General features: G+C 32.3%; 2 protein-coding genes across 13 annotated transcripts in view; both read left to right on the top strand.

Moving 5' to 3' along the window:
• LOC127729053 (uncharacterized) overlaps positions 1 to 4,072 on the top strand; it is a 48,808-nt gene extending 44,736 nt beyond the window's left edge. For 4 of the 12 annotated variants that reach the window (XM_052236697.1, XM_052236681.1, XM_052236688.1 and 1 more), the window contains one exon: positions 670 to 4,072. In XM_052236697.1, coding sequence (XP_052092657.1) covers positions 670 to 866 — 197 coding nt within the window. In that variant the 3' untranslated portion in view covers positions 867 to 4,072. The remainder of the gene's footprint in view (positions 1 to 669) is intronic. The other 8 variants (XR_007994492.1, XR_007994486.1, XR_007994493.1 and 5 more) reach the window with 8 other exon arrangements.
• A 4,099-nt stretch (positions 4,073 to 8,171) lies between these two features.
• On the top strand, positions 8,172 to 18,277 carry LOC127729277 (uncharacterized). Its single transcript, XM_052237014.1, has 4 exons — positions 8,172 to 8,483; positions 9,894 to 10,013; positions 11,508 to 11,775; positions 17,816 to 18,277. The coding sequence occupies exons 1-4, from the start codon at positions 8,361 to 8,363 to the stop codon at positions 18,007 to 18,009; spliced, it is 705 nt and encodes a 234-aa protein (XP_052092974.1). The 5' UTR covers positions 8,172 to 8,360; the 3' UTR covers positions 18,010 to 18,277.
• Positions 18,278 to 19,816: the final 1,539 nt, after the last annotated feature.

Below are 19,816 nucleotides of genomic sequence, written 5' to 3'. Positions count from 1 at the left end.
TACTGTATGCCATAGGTCTACTATATTTGGTGTATGGAATGATTGTAAGGTGTACATGTCGAGCTGGCAGGTGTCTTCTGACCTTGACCTCATTTTCATGGTTCAGTGGTCAAAGTTAAGTTTTTGAGTTTTGATCTTTTTTTCTAATACTTTATGCAATAGGTCATCTATATTTGGTGTATGGAAATATTTTATGATGTACCTGTCAGTCTTGCAGGTTTTATTTGACCTTGACCTCATTTTCACGGTTCATTGCTCAGTGTTAAGTTTTTGTGTTTTGGTCTGTTTTTCTAATACTATAAGCAATAGGTCAACTATATTTGTTGTATGGAAGGATTGCAAGCTGTAGTACATGTCTGCCTGGCATTGTTCATCTGACCTTGACCTCATTTTCTTGGTTCATTGGTCAATGATTAGTTTTCTTGGTTAAGTCTGTATCTTAGAAACTATAAACAATAGGTCAACTATATTTAGTGTATTGAATGATTGTAAGGTGTACATGTATTTCTTGTTTGGTTTATATGACCTTGACCTCATTTTCTTGGATCATGTTGAGTGTATGTGATAGTTGTAGTAAAGCTTTATATTTAGGACTATCAACATAATATCAATGATTAGTAAAGAAGGCGAGACATTTCAGCGTGTGCACTCTTGTTTGTGTACTTACAGGATTACTTGGATTATCAATAAATGATATCAATGTTTATGAAACAAAAAAAGATCCTGCGATGGTTCTTCTATTGGATCAGGATCAAACCAATAGATTGACAGTCCATGAGTTAATAGAATTATTGGACCATCCAGATATGAAAAGAAAAGATCTCATAGAACTGTTACAGAATTGGTTAGATAGCCGAAATAGATAATCCCAACTCATACATCAAGACAGACAACTCTTACTTCACCTGATTCATTCATATGGAGTTTACACTTGAACATCGAAACCAAATACTGATACAGTTTTGAAGGAACCCAATGTCATCTTACTGCAGATTGATTATTATTTGTTTGATACCAATTTTCAATCATTTATCCACGACAGTACAATTTTTCCTCAACCCATGAGAATTGGTGACCACAAAAATAAATGAATCTACAGTATTTCAAACTAATGTTTGAATTATAAATGGTATATAAATTTTTACAAGAAGAAATGATTGATATTCAGACTTTTTATTATATTTCTAAAATATGTAAAAATCCCAATGATATTGTTACTAAAAAGAACAAGGATAGAAAAAAATTATAAGATGTCTTTAGTTAAGTTAGTTTGATTTTATAACTTTGGACAATGATTGCACTGGGCATCTTTTTTGAATAAGTATAGCACATTTTGCAAAGCTTCATGACATGATTTATTCAAACATTTATTGAGATTACATTATTTATTCTTTGAATATCTCTCATTTACCAAAAAATAATCTTATGTTTTACTGGACTTTGTAATTTTTGTGAATATTTTAATAGTATGCAATTTTTGAACAATGCAGTGTAAAGTGTTTATATATTTATTAAATAGAAGGAATGTGTATGATATGATTGAACAGTTTCACATACTATAGATTATATGGATTTATATTAGATGCATACATAATATGAAATGCTTGATATAGAAATTCTGTATATTTTTCATGTCTCTTCTACGATTCTAAATTGTGAAGTAGCTATTGAATTTTTATAGTGATAAAGTCATAGTAAAATAGTGAATCATCATGATTCTTATAATTTTATTTCTTTGTTTTTTTACTTTTACAAGTTTAACCAACCACTTTAGAATTGTACACTTTAATAATAAAAAAAATCACTAAAGTTAGGTCATACATGTATTAAAAAAGTTATCTTGTTCTTAGATACTGGATTTTTTAGAAAGTGTATTGTATATACAGACAAATTTCTGACCTCCTTTGGTGTCGTTTCTGAACTAGAAAGATGAGATTTATATATAAGTCAAATTGAATAAGGACTGGTGTAATACCTAGTGTTTTGAGATGATTTTGATCCAGACTTGCTTTAATCTATATTTTGATATTGCTTTTGGAGGAACCTATAATTATAGGTTTCATAACGAGTGAGAGTTGGATAGCACTTGTATCAACTCCAGTCATTTAATTTCAGTATAATGATAAACGAGCCTTTGGATAGTTTATTATTACTATTTAAATAAAATAAAGAGAGTTGATATGAATTGATAGCCAATTCTAACCATTTGTGAAACCTATTCTTTTGCACATACCAGTTTGATGTCATATGTCCTGTTCCGACATCAAACTTCAACATCAGACATTTTAAAACTTTTTGTATGCTTCAGATTGTAATAAAATTAACAAAAAGAACATTTTCAGGTAAAAAGTGTGAGTGTTTAGTGTCGCAATATCCTTTCATGATGCATATAAGCCAATCAAATTAAAGCATTTTTGGTATCACTTTCGTGGAGAATTGATAACAGGCCACAACCATGAGAGAATGTATTTTTGTAAGCTTTTTGTTTATTTATTAATTGGACAGTCCCTAAGAAAATAATTCTGCTGTTATCTGAAAAGCATATTTTTTGGTTCTGAAATAAACTGCTGAATAGATTTTTTTTGTTTTTATATATATTTTATGCATGTTAATTACTTAAGGGCAAACTCTTGTTTTTAATATCTGTTGTATAAAAAGTTTATAGTAGTATTAAATTAGGATTACCATTATTTGTGTATGTAAGGCCAAGGCAAAACAAATAATGACCATAGAACAGACAAAAATAATGATGTTAAAACCAAAGTTCACAGGGCATTATCATATCGTGAAGAAAATCAATTAAAACAAGGACAATATTCATTTGTGGTTCAAATAGTGGTTGAATTTTTTGCACATTTGAAATTTTGAGAAATGATCTGAGAAATTGAAATTGTCTGACATTATGAGATGTACATGTATAGCTATGTAAAATGAATGTGCAATATATATTGTTATTTTTAGTTTGAGTTAACATAGTCCTGCATCAACATCACTCATTATGTCAAAAGAAGGGTTTTCTCACATGTAAAAGACAATAATATTTAGAAAACCAAACTCTTTTTCTGTAATTGTCAGATAAGACTACTCTATATTAATACTTAGTATAGATGATATAAATTAATCTAAACTAACCATATGTGTCTCTCACAAATGTTCTGTTCAGAATTGTTTGATGGGATGTTTAACAAATCTTGTACAACTGGAGCAGTTAATCAAAATTGATACAGCAAACAATTTACCCGTGTTTTACATAAAAGAAATTACAAAATAGTAAAATGAAAAGAATAATTTGGATATACACCAATGAGACCGCAACCTAATGACACAAAAACACCTAGAGGTAAACATTGTCTTTATCAATAGACATATGTGTATGTAGTCTGTTAATTGATGCAGCAACCTAATGACACAAAAACACCAAGAGGTAAACATTGTCTTTAACAATAGACATATGTGTATGTAGTCTGTTAATTGATGCAGCAACCTAATGGCACAAAAACACCAAGAGGTAAACATTGTCTTTAACAATAGACATATGTGTATGTAGTCTGTTAATTGATGCAGCAACCTAATGGCACAAAAACACCGAGAGGTAAACATTGTCTTTATCAATAGACATATGTGTATGTAGTCTGTTAATTGATGCAGCAACCTAATGACACAAAAACACCTGGAGGTAAACATTGTCTATATCAATAGACATATGTGTCTGTAGTCTGTTAATTGATGCAGCAACCTAATGACACAAAAACACCGAGAGGTAAACATTGTCTTTATCAATAGACATATGAATTTAAATTTGATTTGTAATTTTAAAATTTTGACAAATAAAAGAACACTTCAGTGTGTCATATAAACTTGAAAATACAAGAGTTGTACTTATTTTACTATTGTTGTAAATGGCATGTACATTTATCTCATTTTAGAAATCCAACATCATAAGTAGTGTATGATATATTAAAGTTTTATTTTCTTTTACATTTGTGTATTTATTTTGTTACAGGATATCAAAATTGCATACATATATATATATATTTGTTTTGATTTGTTTAATAAAATTTATGTCAAAGTTTTCTTGAGTTGTAAAGTTGAAAATAACAAGAATGCACATGTTGTCATGCTGAGCATACCCCCACTCATAATTCAAAGTATCTGAAAACAGGAAGGAGGTGTCTTACAAATTCAAAGGATTTGTACAGTAAGAAGGATTGGAATCTCGTGGTTTATCATTACTATACAAATCCTTGCAAATTCATAAAGTGCTCATCGTCCTGAACATGCATGAAATATTTGCCAATGGATGTTAAGCAACCAACAATCAATCAATCATAAAGTGCTCACACGTTCCAACTCATCCCTGCCAAACTGCTTGACTAAAGGAGTAAGTTCACAAAGGGTTAAAATTGGCCCTAAGATTTTGCTGTTTTTAAAACAGGCCAAAATATTACAAATTTCACATAGAAATAGTTGTGATATTACTAGTACTTCATTTTGGCACATCACATTAGAAATGAAGACATATTGGACTCCTTTGGTCAAATTCTCAATAATTCTTAACAGTATATAGCATTTACTTTGGCCGCCACCCCTGATCCAGAAAGTTTTTGTGTCTAGGGATTCAATATCATCATTGGCAACTTTTGGCTAGAGAACATTTTGGATCCTAGGTTGCAGCCAAGGCTTTCCTCAAGCTTTTAGGTCTGAAAAATGCACAAAATCACCGTATTTTAACAATATATCCAAAATGTGCTGATTACGAAACCAAGAATGTACTCTTATGAAGAGATTTATTTTCAATAAAGAAGTAAGGCTTTTGAAATTGATCCATTCAAGAACCAAATTATGGCCATTTGGAAATTTTATGATAAAATTTAAATTCAAGGCCATATTTGGCCTAAAGTGAACATTGTCCTTTGAAGTCATTCATTTAGAAGTACTGGAGAAATGTGTGTCGAAAATTTTAAGTTCATTCAACATATTGGAAAATTCAAAGTATCCACAAGCGGGAAGATAGTGTCTGACAGATCCAAAAAGTGATCCAACTTTCCAACTCATCAATGTCAGGCTGCTGACCGTAAATGAAGTCATTCTGTTAGTAGTACCCGAGAAAAGTGTGACAGAAATATTTGTTGGATGCACAGACGGATGTATGGACAAGATGAAAGCAATATAGCAATAATAATAAAAAGTTATAGAAGCATGAAATATACGGTAGTGGGAGGCAGACGTCAATGCAGTCTATTAATTTTATGATTCTAGCTAACTTGGAATATAATAAATGAACTTAACATAACTCACTTAAGTTTGAAATGTAGGCCAGTGTGACCTAATTTTGAAGGTTAACTGTTACACTTGCTTAAACGCATTATTGCACAATCTCATTTCATTGTAAATCACTAAGTACATGAGAAATTAACTGAATAAAAAATTTACCAAAGTTAATGACTTTTTTAAGCTGTTATACTCCCCAAAAAACATCCTTACACCAGGTTTCTAGTACTAGTATACAATTGTAAGTTGCTTAGTATTTTAGATCTGAACTCGAATGTAAAACTGAACCAGTTACTGAAGTGTGTATATATGTCTGGTGAAATGTAGACTAGTCAGTATGACCTGGGACACACTATATTGACAGTCAGTGAGACCTGGGACATAATATATTGACAGTCAGTGAGACCTGGGACATACTATATTGACAGTCAATGAGACCTGGGACATACTATATTGACAGTCAGTGAGACCTGGGACATACTATATTGACAGTCAGTGAGACCTGGGACATAATATATTGACAGTCAGTGAGACCTGGGACATAATATATTGACAGTCAGTATACTATTCCAAGTTTTCTGCAAGATCTGATTCAGAAGTTTAACTGAAATTAAGTAACTGATCACAAAGCTAGAAATGTAGGTCAATGGGATCTTATTTGACGAAGATATGTTATAGCAGAGTATATATATCTCTGGTTATAGTTACTGGTATCTAGATGCATCTTTACATCATACTACGGAATAGTAGGTCACTAAGAATCTGAGAACTTAACCCTAACGTAAAATATTGAACCGAAATAGTTGAAAAGTGTACCGGTAGGTGTGGTCTTATGCTACCGACAGGCTGTCCCTTCGTGTATGTTTTGCAGTTGCAGGTTGGCAAATTGTCTTTATGCCCATTTTCGAAAAGCTTACATTCCAATTTTATGTGGCGGTAATATTTTGATTTCTCTTATACATATGTTACTTTCATGGACTTACATGTCAAATCACTACAATAAAGCCTGATTGGACTAACACAAGAATTAAAAAGTTTCATATGGGAAAGCATCTGTTTTATCAGAATGCAGCATTTACTTTATGCAAAACAATGAAGATTTACTGCATTTGTGAACACTTCAGATCACTTCACAGTGGCGGATCCAGAGGGGGGCGTAGAGGGCTTACGCCCCCCCCCCCCCTTTTGCACTTTTTTTTTTTTTTTTTTGTAAAATGATTAATCAGACTAGACTTCGTGAACTTTGCCATTTTCCGCGTATTTAATTTTTATACGGCAATTCTTTACTTATAAAGATATGTTTCGCTCGTATTTACTGTAATATATTATTGATTATGTGATTCGCTACGGTGGAGTTGACCAGTGCGTAAAAACGTCACTCAGTCATTTTGAAATTCAAATTACAGTAACACTGTGACATTGCTTAGGCTGAGGATGACAAGCATGACACCTTCAAAGCGACAAAGGATTGAGCAAGAACGTATTGATTGACTTCTATTTCACAATTCCACCGAACAGAAAGTAATACTCTATTACACTTTCATGAAAAAAAAGTTCCACAGCAATATTATTTACCTACGAAAACATGTTTAACCCAACACGCCCCAGCCTATTAATAACATAGCTGAATAATGATCCCCAGTCAATAAGCTCTAGATAGATTTAAAGTCTAAGGTACGGACCATTTGATTTGAGGGGCAGTCTGAGATGTTTGAGAGAAAAAATTCTGACCCTGATTTTTGCCTTAAATAAAAATTCTGGCTGTATCTGGATTGAAAACAATAATCTTGTCCACTTTTTTTGCTATTAGAAACAAAAATTTCCAACAGAATTATTTAGCATTAAATGAACATGATGAATAAAAAAAACGGGCGTAATTTTTTTGGGGCCGGGGGTTTGCATGTAAATCCCATATCTGACCGGAATGTCTGTTTCGTCGAACTGATAAAATGAATACTTTTTCAAGGCCCGACTGCAACCTGCCTGCTGGGTGTGGCCTTTATGTCTCCATTTGTCGACCGTCATTCATATATTCGTTGTCATTTCAGACTCATTCGTAGCCTTTGGTTGATTTGAAACCCCTCACTTCCCTTGTTGGGTGAAACATTTCAACCAAACATTTGGATAAAAATTGCTTGTTCATTGAATAGCCCGGCGTATATCTTGTTTACAACAAGAAATCCGTGACGTTATGCTAACTAGACATACAACAAACGAGAATTTTCAATGTCAATTTTTTACTGACAAGTCCCACATCAAATATATTAGTACATAGCTTTGGATTCATCCAATCATTTTATAATAAACAATTAATGGGGAGAATACGGCATCAAAAATGTCCAACCCTTACACTTTATAAAATATACATGCCTTACGTCAGGAACCGTTAAAAAAGTGCATTTTACACTTATTTTATGTTTTTTAGCCAAAAAAAGGTCCAAAAAAATGTTCGCATCGCTCCGCTCGGCGATATTTACATACTTCGCCCCCCTTTCCAAAATCCTGGATCCGCCCCTGCTTCAGATGGCATAAATAATAATGATAATACCGTTGACTGTTTAGTTACATTTATCACTGTATCAATTTATTTCAACTTATTAAACAATTTTGCAATCCATTTGTCCAGGGACGGTCTATACTAAATGTAGACTGTCCCTGATTTGTCTAACTCCTGTGGGAATTTTCTGTTTTTGTTTACGTAATTCAACACGTATGTAATTATTAAACAAACACTTATATAGCATCCTTTTACTTACCTTTTCATTTCCAACTACTGCAGAAACTGGTTAATTTTATACTTTTAATACAGAAGCGTATTTTTTGGCCAAATTTTATTGCGCAATGTAGCAAATATGATTTCTCGACTTGAAAAAAGCTATTAATAAATGTTTTGCTGATCAAAGTTTTGTTATATAATAGTCAAGGTCGTCGTAAAGTTTGGTGTTTCTAAGAATCAAGATCTAGGACACATGATTTTGTGGAAATGTTGCATCTATTATTTCCAGTTAGAACTGATGATTGAAATATTGTATATCGGTGGGATATTACACCTATACTAACAGAACAGACATTAATCGAGAAATAAAAGAATGTCTCCAGAAATTTTGTTAAAATATCCACATGGGATTAAGTGGTCATCACCGGTTGTTATTGTACTGGACAGGGATGGTAACCGGAGTTTTGGTTTTCGATTTAAGATATGCCAGAGCAGGGTAAATAAAGTAATCATCATTCAATAAAATTGTTATTATTTGTTCTAATTATTACAAACATAAATTAACAGACAACACAGACCGCACAAACAAAATGTTTACAAAAAGAAACAATTAAACTGTTGCACAACTATTTATAAGAAAAATGGAAAAAACGCAAAGCTTACTGGCATATATAAGGTGAAGATATGTGGTATGATTGCCATTAGAATAGTCATTGAGACAGCTATCCAAAAAGACCAAATTACAAGGAGCCATTGACACAGCTATCACAAAGACCAAATTACAAGGAGCCATTGACACATCTATCCACAAACGGACCAAATTACAAGGAGCCATTGACACAACTATCAACAAAGACCAAATTACAAGAAGCCATTGACACATCTATCCACAAAGACCAAATTACAAGGAGCCATTGACACATCTATCCACAAAGACCAAATTACAAGGAGCCATTGACACATCTATCCACAAAGACCAAATTACAAGGAGCCATTGACACATCTATCCACAAACGGACCAAATTACAAGGAGCCATTGACACATCTATCCACAAAGACCAAATTACAAGGAGCCATTGACACGTCTATCCACAAAGACCAAATTACAAGGAGCCATTGACACATCTATCCACAAAGACCAAATTACAAGGAGCCATTGACACGTCTATCCACAAAGACCAAATTACAAGGAGCCATTGACACATCTATCCACAAAAACCAAATTACAAGGAGCCATTGACACGTCTATCCACAAAGACCAAATTACAAGGAGCCATTGACACATCTATCCACAAAGACCAAATTACAAGGAGCCATTGACACATCTATCCACAAAGACCAAATTACAAGGATGTGAACAACTACAGATCACCGTACTGTCTTCAACAATGAGCATGTTTCTAAGACTTTTAAAATACCAATCAGTACATCTCCAACGAATTTAGTGTGAGAATGTCATAAGCAGTCTGAGAAAAGCATGTGTAAATGCCAAAATAAAAAAGATCCAACAGGGTGAAGGAAAATAAGTGTTATTTAATCTTTTACACATAAAAACATATGAAAGATCGATATAGACGATATTTAACGATTTTACTTCATTAGATTGCCATGTCTTTCAACAAAGAAAACAAATGTTATATATACACTATTCATCATTCTAATATTTCCGAGTGATTTGGGTTTATTTCAGTATTGCATCGCTCACATTTCATTATGAAAAAAAAATCATATCAAAAACTATTTTGGAGAACAGATTGAAGTCTTAAATTATTGACATATTCAGTACTGCCTTTAAAAACGACTTACAAAAATGTATAAAGTGAGATCAATTTTATAAGTGTTACTCTTTGCATGAAAGCTATATAAATAATACTTAAATGCTGTTACAATAATCAATATTTTTCAGAATCCAGATGACTGGTACACGCTTGTTTCTGAGGTTTCTAGTGCCCCTGCTAAAAACAAGCTGAATGCTGGCGATTATATAAGATCCATAAACGGGAAATCGCCGGAAACACCACAAGAGGTATAAAAAATATCACCAAATTCTTGTTTTTACAATTGAAGAGTCCACGAGCATATATATATCGTAGAGTGATTACTCAACTAACTTTTACTCAGTACTGTTGATAGTGGTTGTTATAATTTTTATTGATATTAGAATTTCTCAAGGTAATCTTCACTGATTTCGTTTTTCGTTTATTGTTTTGCATAAATCGGGACTGGTCGTTGTTTTTCATTTTGTTCTTCCTGGGCTTTTTTGTTGTCATGCTTTGATTTTTTTGTTGTCATGCCTGGGCTTTTTTGTTGTGATGCCGGGGTTTTTTTTTTTTTTGTTGTCTTATCTTTTGTTTTCCTTCCCTTTTACCGAAATGCTGTCAAATAAAGCTATATCATAGGACGACAGGAATGGATTTTCATATATTTGAGCTCGCTTTCAGTAACAGTGGTCATACTTTGATACGATATTCTTTATAATTGCTTTGCTTGATTTTAATTTTTACGAGGATGACCGTGAGGCGAGATTACTAAAAATTCTCAAGAGGTTCCGCGTAACCCTGTGTGTCGCCTGGGATTGCTGCTGTCTACATGTAAAAACGTAACGTTGACTTTAAAAAGTGAGTTTATTTATCATTAAAATATAGAATTTAAACAAAAATTCAAACTTTTTCTTTAGATGCTATTTCATGGTCTTGAAGATTAGCTTCTGTCCAAGTTTCATAACAATCCATGAAAGCTTACAAATTTATCATGTCAAAAAAGTGTAATCACAGACTGTCTGTAAATGTTAACTGTCAAAAACTAAGTGCAACTAACAGAAAAATACTGAAAGTGAAAAAAAAAAATTTCAAAAGTTTGCTTTAGACATTATCTCTTAATCATAATAAAGCTGCTGCCAAAGTTTCATAAAATTCTATGAAGGTTTGATAAAGTAGTTGATGTGTAACAAACTTTAACCCCAGACTGTATTGTTAAATGTAAAAAAAGCTAAGTTCATTTATCAGTAATATACGGAAAATTTTATTTAAAAATTTTTTCCCTGTCTTTTGATCATAAACAAGCCTCTGTCCAAATTTCCTAAAATTCCATGAAAGTTTGACAAAATTATTGGTGACTGAAAAACTTTAACCTCAGACTAAATCTGAATGTTAACTGTAAAAAAACTAAGTCTGCCATCCTCTACCTTCAAGGTGTTATACTGCTCTAGGTTCCATACAAAATGTGATACTGTCGACGCTGTTCTTAAGAAATATTCAGTTCGTTTAGAAAGGATGTTTTGTCTTCTGAAGTAATAAGCATCTGTGCGCTTTTCTTCAAACAATTATGCTGTTGTATCTAACATTCTAATGTCTTCCTTCTAAAGAGTCTACAGAAGCAGTAATGGAGTAACAATAGAATATTATATTTTTATTCTGTTCTGTATTATCACGTTTTCATTTATTGAAAAACATCTGTTGACTATGGTTTATTTAAAAAACATTTTGTCAAATGTGTATATATATCTAATGTATTTTAATAGGCTGAACAACTCCTGTACAGTTTGGAAAATTTAGATTCATTGAGGATTATCGTGCAGCGGCCACAAGACATTCTGTCAAAATATAAAAGATGTATTTCTCAAAAAGAGGGAAGCGACCCGACCAAAACAGTTAGTTTCAGAGGAGTTTCGATACAGAAATCCGATTTGAATGTTTATATCGGTGATATACCACCCTCATTGTATGACCAACTGTGTACAGATCTTCAGATTCAAATGCCGCGTGAGAATGATTGGAAACTATTAGGTGGTAAGTCATAATGTGGAATTTGTAACCCAAAAAATAAAACTAGTCAGAAGAAACTGATATAATAACAATTATCTTTATTTATGCAAAACGGATATGAGCATACACATAATATAAACATGACATAATATATAACAGTTAATTTGTATTATCCTTAGTAAACTCTCTCTCTCCTCTTTTCTAATGACTGTTTTATAAAGGATGTCACTGCTTTAACATTGCTTGGTGTCGGATTCAGAAGCCTTTTAATTTTATCAACGTGTCTTAAGTATTTATAATTATCTTCTACAGTGTTACAGATATATATATTTAAATAACTGTTCACGAATATTTTTTGTTAAATTATACAGGACAGAGATAATTAACTTTCCCTTTTACATCAAATCTGGGACTATAGTATAATAGTCCCAGATCAAATGCATAATCTTTCTTCTCGTGGTCATTTTCTATATCTGCCTATTGCAATCAGTAGTGTTTATACTCATTCAGAAATGATCTCTTATTATTTTGTGACGGACGGCTATACTTGCAGAATTTCTTTTTGTGGTTTCGACAACATACCTAATGACTTTCTTAAATACGGTGGTGTTATACTGGTTGGTTCCCTTGTTAAGATAACCGACTTTGAATGCATTCCAGTTGAATGTCATAAAGGTATAATAAAGTTAATTCACAAAGGAGGCTCGGTTCATGATTTGGCTAATTACAGGGGAATAACTTTAACTTCCAATGTATATAAGGTTTATTGTAAAATCATTGAGGACAAAATTATGAATTATATTGAAGGTAAGAACTTATTAGGTGAATATCAAGGCGCCTTTAGAAAAGACAGAAGAGTTGAAGATCATGTTTTCACCATTCGTGGACTCTGCTCTTTAAGGAAAACAAAAAAGGAAAACACCCTTCTAGCTTTCTTATATCTATCCTCTGCTTTTGATAAAGTCTGGAGATGGTCTTTTTTTTTATCTTCTTTGGCAAAATGGTATCCAAGGAAAATTCTGGAAACTACTACGTTCTCTTTATAAAAATGTAAGTAACAATAAAATTGAGAATGGAAATGGGGAATGTGTCAAAGAGACAACAACCCGACCACAGAACAGACAACAGCAGAAGGCCACCAACAGGTCTTCAATGCAGCGAGAAATTCCCGCACCCGTAGGCGTCCTTCAGCTGGCCCCTAAACAAGGTCATTTTTGGAAATTACGAATCAGATGGTTTGATCATGAATTAGGCCTAAAAGAAGGATGTATTTTATCTCCTACATTATTATCTATTCTAATGTCTGATCTTATCTCAATGATAAAAGAAAAGAATCCCGGTATTAATGTAGCGACAGAATAAAAACTGGTTTCTAGGGGATGTTTTAATTGAGTAAACAAATATAAATACTTGGGAGTTAATTTTTCAAGAACGTTCAAATTTAATCATCATATCGGCGACAAATACCTAAAGGAAAACTTTGAAAAGAAACCTAACTATATTATTAGCGTCTCAGGAGAACACGGTGATTTTAATCGGTCTAATTTTGGCTGTGCTTTGTGGATTTCGGTTATACGTCCATCCATTGCTCATGCTTGTGGCGTATGGTACTCAACGTCAAAATCCGGAAACGAAATGCTAGACAGCTGGCAGTACAAAGTCGCAAAATTAATAATTAACTCCAAAATGCTCTGTTTTATTGGAGTTAAGATGGGAATCATTAACAAATTATATGGACCGTCAAAGGATCACATATTTTGATAGGTTAGATTCTTTACCTGGTACAAGATATTGCAAAGTGATTTTTAACGAACTTAGATTTTACGTTACACAAGCAAGACAACATTCCGCATGAAATTGAAAGATAGTGATACATGTCAAACATGTTGTATTGAAGAAACTGTTTTGCATGTATTATTGGAATGCCAGGCATTTAATGATATTCGAGAACGTTTCTTTTCTGATTTGCGAGATTTTCTCCTCAATGCAGGAACCGGCGTGTTTTTTTCAGAGTTGCCTCGCTTTAATAAACTTCAATTAATCATCGGCGACATAGCCTTTTTGTTCGGTGATGATATCGGGAAAAGGGTTGATGAAATAGGCAAAAAATATCTTACCTCAGTCATTAAAGCTCGCAATGAGTTGTTTGAAAGTTTGAAAGTGTGCCAAATTTATTTGAATTTGTATTTTAAGAAAAAGTCTAAATATTATGTGTAATCTTTTAATAATATTCAAGATATAGCAATGCACTTTTACGGTTTCTTTTATTCATTTTTATAAATGTTTATTATCAAAGGTTGGATTTTAAAAGAAATACTTTTACGATTATATTGACATTTTTAATTTTATAGTGATGTGATATTTTACGTACACTGTATATATTGTCTCTTTGACACATTCCCCGTTTCCATTCTCAATTTTATTTATTATTTATTGTAAAGTTTGTATGACCCAAACACTAATACCCCGCTGGTCACGGTTTGCCCCGATGTAAAGGGGTACTTTCTCAATAAATATATATAGAATATTATTGTTTTCTGTTTAGTGTTAAATTTATAATTAAGATCCAGTTATTACAGCGGTGATCCGTTTATTTGGCAATCGCCAATGGCAGTCAGCAGGGTTAAAGAACATTTGTTGTTCGACCTGTTAATCAAATGCGTTTTGTTAAAATATACTTTTTCACATTTTTGGTCTTTTGGAAAATGTTGTTTGTGCTGTATTTAGACCCCTCTAACAAGAAATTTGTTTTGCATGCACACGTATAAAAATTGCGGTTTTTATCCAACGCAATCATAGGTTTGAACGTTGTTTCCAATTTAGACTTGTTTATATTTTTTCGTTTGGGCTTGTATTATATTTGCCTTCGGGTTTATATGATCCGTTCATCCTATTTTGACTCCTCAAAAATCAAGAGTCTATCCTAAATTGAGGTAAATTGTATGGCTTTCCAAATACCGTTTCGATTCCTAACATCACTGAAGAGACATTAGTTGTCGAAATCCGGATATGATGTACAAAAACCTTTGCACCTTTTGTTTGCGGTATGCCATCTTTTCCGCAAGTTTATTGTTTTCTGTTTAGTGTTACATTTATAATTAAGATCCATTTATTACATCGGTGATCCGTTTATTTGGCAATCGCCAATGGCAGTCAGCAGGGTTTAAGAACATTTGTTGTTCGACCTGTTAGTCAAATGCGTTTTGTTAAAATATACTTTTTTGGTCTTTTGGGAAATGTTGTTTGTGCTGTATTTAGACCCCTCTAACAAGAAATTTGTTTTGCATGCACACGTATAAAAATTGCGGTTTTTATCCAACGCAATCATAGGTTTGAACGTTGTTTTCAATTTAGACTTGTTTATATTTTTCGTTTTGGCTTGTATTATATTTGCCTTCGGGTTTATATGATCCGTTCATCCTATTTTGACTCCTCAAAAATCAAGTGTCTATCCTAAATTGAGGTAAATTGTATGGTTTTCCAAATACCGTTTCGATTCCTAACATCACTGAAGAGACATAAATTGTCGAAATCCGGATATGGTTTACAAAAACCTTTGCACCTTTTGTTTGCGGTATACCATCTTTTCCGCAAGTTTATTGTTTTCTGTTTAGTGTTAAATTTATAATTAAGATCCCTTTATTACATCGGTGATCCGTTTATTTGGCAATCGCCAATGGCAGTCAGCAGGGTTTAAGAACATTTGTTGTTCGACCTGTTAGTCAAATGCGTTTTGTTAAAATATACTTTTTCACTTTTTTGGTCTTTTGGAAAATGTTGTTTGTGCTGTATTTAGACCCCTCTAACAAGAAATTTGTTTTTCATGCACACGTATAAAAATTGCTGTTTTTATCCAACGCAATCATAGGTTTGAACGTTGTTTTCAATTTAGACTTGTTTATATTTTTCGTTTTGGCTTGTATTATATTTGCCATTCGGGTTTATATGATCCGTTCATCCTATTTTGACTCCTCAAAAATCAAGAGTCTATCCTAAATTGAGGTAAATTGTATGGCTTTCCAAATACCGTTTCGATTCCTAACATCACTGAAGAGACATTAATTGTCGAAATCCGGATATGGTGTACAAAAACCTTTGCACCTTTTGTTTGCGGTATACCATCTTTTCCGCAAGTTCATTGTTTTCTGTTTAGTGTTAAATTTATAATTAAGATCCATTTATTACATCGGTGATCCTTTTATTTGGCAATCGCCAATGGCAGTCAGCAGGGTTTAAGAACATTTGTTGTTCGACCTGTTAGTCAAATGCGTTTTGTTAAAATATACTATTTCACTTTTTTGGTCTTTTGGAAACTGTTGTTTGTGCTGTATTTAGACCCCTCTAACAAGAAATTTGTTTTGCATGCACACGTATAAAAATTGCGGTTTTTATCCAACGCAATCATAGGTTTGAACGTTGTTTTCAATTTAGACTTGTAGAATATATACATATATATATATATATATATTGTCCTAAGAGTATTTCTACCAAATTTGATGTGAATATTTTCCAGATGTGTTCTGTCAAGAAAAGTAAGTGCATCTAAATGAAATTGAGACTTTGGGTTTTCTTCTTTCGTTGAGGGTCTGTAGTATTTTATTATAAATGCAAATATACGGTTGCCTATTGTTGCTTACATCCACTTCATTTGAACTTTGGTGGATAGTTGTCTCATTGGCAATCATACCACATCTTCTTATTTTTATATAATAAAATTCAGAATTATAAATTACTATAGGTTTTACCAACGAGTCAAAAAGATTAAAGGCTACATTCACTTATACATCTGTGTATATGCTGGTGTATTATATCTAGAGAAAAGAGTACTTTTCTGGCTTTTTAAAGGTCTTCAGTACTAGGAGTTCAACTTCCATTTCTCCTTACTATATTACCAAGAAACTTGTACTCTTAGTTTTAATAAAAATCAAATAAAACTAACCTTTTTTTTACACCTTAAGGCATTTAATGTAACAACACGTAGAAATAAAAGAATCCTCATGTTCACGTAGAACCAATTTCCCCTGTACATATTTCATCAGCAGGGTCATTTCATATATAATTCTAGAATATGTAGCGACATACACAATATCACAGATCTGTCCACTGCTTTAAGGTTCTGGTTTTATCAGATATTTATTTCTGGTGAAATGCTGAGGAATATTAAATAATGTAAAGTATTATAGCATAGAACTTTTTCTGAAATGTTAGTACTGTAAATGGTTCAAAATGCAAATTTCGAGTACTTAGAGTTAAACATAATAAGGGCATCTCCTCTTATTCAAGTTAAACCAAACCTCAAACTCATCGAAAAAGATATTTATTACTTTGGTGTTTGCTTTCCATGTAATTTTCAATACAATAGTCTTGAACTAAAAATGTATTGATAGAATAACTGTTTTCCTATAGTCTAAATGTTACAAAGTCTCGACTCAAGTGTCAACTCAGTGGTCAACAAGAAGCTGTGTAATACTGATTTGGGTGCTAAAGACAAATTCCCTTTTGTATCTTAATTTTATTACTTAAAAACTATATTCCGAGGATGGCCGACTTTTACCCCGTCAGTTAATCTTGTAACGGTCACATTGTGATTTTCTAATCAGTCTATCTATTTCATTATCAGGTTTTTGTAAAGGTTGTCGGATATTCGTAATATTTGAATTGAGTTGAACATTAATATTTATAGTATATATTTATGCAAATTTATGGTCAAATCATGAAAAAAAAAGAATTCTGGTGCTTTGAAAGTATTTTTAACAATTTTGTCGATAAAACGTGTGAATGAATAACGTACAGAATGTTGCCTTCAGTCATTGCTCACAAAATTATACAAATGCAATTTTTTTTTTCACTGAAAATGTGAGATATATTTCTCATCTTCTTAAGTTGTCACCAAAATACATTAGTTTTTTTTTAAATTGCTTAACTCTACAGAATAGACAGAACATGTTAATTCTTGCAAATTCGGAAAGTTGTTCAATCAACTGGATGTGTACTAAATCCTCAGAATATAAGGCTTTGATAAACATCTAAAAGCTGGATAAAAAAACACCTTTGTATATTTCAGAGTTAATTCTACGTTTGACGACTCGTGATGTTGAGAGATACAAAACAAAGACAAATCCAGCTGATTGTTTGTTATGGGATCTTAGAAATGAGAAAGGTTTTACAGTCCCTAGGTTGATCAACTTTCTTAGGAAAATGGAAAGAGAAGACATAATATCACCTTTACAAAAGTGGCTAGACAGTGAGCAAAAATAGTACTAACCTACAAGGAAACTGCTTATTTAGTCATGAGTATGCACAGAATAAAACAAGCCATGAACACCAAAACTGAGAATAAAATCTGACGTCTTAAAAATGGTACCAGGTGACGGAAGAAAATTAAACTGAATATTGGAAAATGGACTAAAACTGATAACTTGGTATTTTATGTAATTCATTTCAAATATAAATGCCGTTCTCACAAACAATAGATCTTAACTGATATATAACCATCTAACCATCATTATTAAAGAAGGAATATAAATTAACTTTTCATTGAGAAAGATAAAAGATTAGTCTGTTAAAAGCATTTATTTGCAACAGTAATTTGTGAAAGAAAATTCTGTAATAATCTTATCGTGAAGAATATACGTTTTGCATTCTGGTATGTTTGAACTGTTACAACGTAAAAACAAAAACAAACAATTGATATATCACTTCGCTTCAGATCGCTTTAAATTATTTCCTGAAGATTATATTTGAAAAGCACACAATTATGTTAACTAAAAGAAAACTATAAGATATAGTTTTAAAATCTGGGGAGATAGTGTTCATTAAATTTTCATTAGACACCTCCAGCAAGTAAAAATGAGGGAGTCACCGTGCTTGGTTTCTTGCTACAACACAAAATGTCCTAATTCACAGAACAATTCATTTTGAATTAAAAGAAATTTTGAGTTACCTCCCCGTATATGTAAAATGCGCTGAGTATCAGCAATACTGGGAAAATTTATTTTTGAGATTTTAACTAAACGGGATGCCATTTCAGAGAAGTGCAAAATTTAACAATATCAATTCACATAACGGTGAACGGTGAACATAACACATTCAGTTTCATAACAAAAAAGAACTCTGCCCGAATAATATATTGTTCATAGATACTCTTAGAGGCTCGTTACTCTACGCTTAAGGAGCAGACGAGATTAGTTTTAAGACAGATTTATCTGTCTATTCAATAGAATCTTGCTAAAAGAAAAAAAAATGTTGATAATTAAGCAGTGTAAAATAGTCATCATGGTTTGTATAAAACCGAAAACATTCAGTCGAAAACAATCATATGATATATCATATTTATGAAAGAACATGACAGCAATAGTTCGATCAGATTTCTTGAATAACAGACTTTATGCCCAGAAAAGGGGCAGAAGGACTTTTGTCTGGCATTGAAGCTTAGCTGTTTCATTTTAACTGGCGGAATTCAGATTATACTTTTCTTAGCTTTAGGTGGTATGGGAGTATAAACGATAATTGATAGAACTTTTTTTCATACTTTGCCAAAATATAGTATATATTGTGGAATGTTAAAAAATATCATGAATAAAAATGATAGGTCACCGCGCATTCTTTCAGGCTACATGTTGTAAAAAATGACACATTTTGTATCGATTATACATGAAAACCCATCATTATGTGAATAGAAGGTAATCTAAATGATAGAATTGAGAAATAAAATACGAGAAGATAGCTCTTAGTAAATGCCTACAGAACATCGAAAGGAAAGATAGGGTCACCGTACGTTTTTTTCCCTGCTATAACATGAAATAGAAAAATTTCATGAAGATTCCTCTAGAAATTATTCTATTTCAGAGTTACTTCTTCTTAATGCGCTTATTAAAAAAAAAATGAAAATCAAGCAAAAATAATCTATGTTTGTAAAAAATATTAGTAATAATAAGTTGAATTCTTATAAATTTGTTAATTTGAATGAAAATTCAAATTAGTTAATTGCATTCCTGCATCAAATTTTCCTGACTTGATTGAAAATCTGGACCTATTGTGTTCTGCTATTCTACAATCCAAGATG

Source organism: Mytilus californianus, unplaced genomic scaffold, assembly GCF_021869535.1.
Source record: "Mytilus californianus isolate M0D057914Y unplaced genomic scaffold, xbMytCali1.0.p SCAF_1, whole genome shotgun sequence".
Taxonomy (NCBI): Eukaryota; Metazoa; Mollusca; class Bivalvia; order Mytilida; family Mytilidae; genus Mytilus; species Mytilus californianus.
Note: the sequence above shows the minus strand (reverse complement) of the source record. Positions and strands in the feature narration are given on the sequence as shown.

Bases quoted from the DNA above. Each gene is read 5' to 3' on its own strand.
- LOC127729277 (XM_052237014.1), top strand. From the start codon at position 8,361: ATGTCTCCAGAAATTTTGTTAAAATATCCACATGGGATTAAGTGGTCA. The intron at 8,484-9,893 runs GTAAATAAAGTA...AATATTTTTCAG, and splicing joins TTAAGATATGCCAGAGCAGG to AATCCAGATGACTGGTACAC. The intron at 10,014-11,507 runs GTATAAAAAATA...GTATTTTAATAG, and splicing joins CGCCGGAAACACCACAAGAG to GCTGAACAACTCCTGTACAG.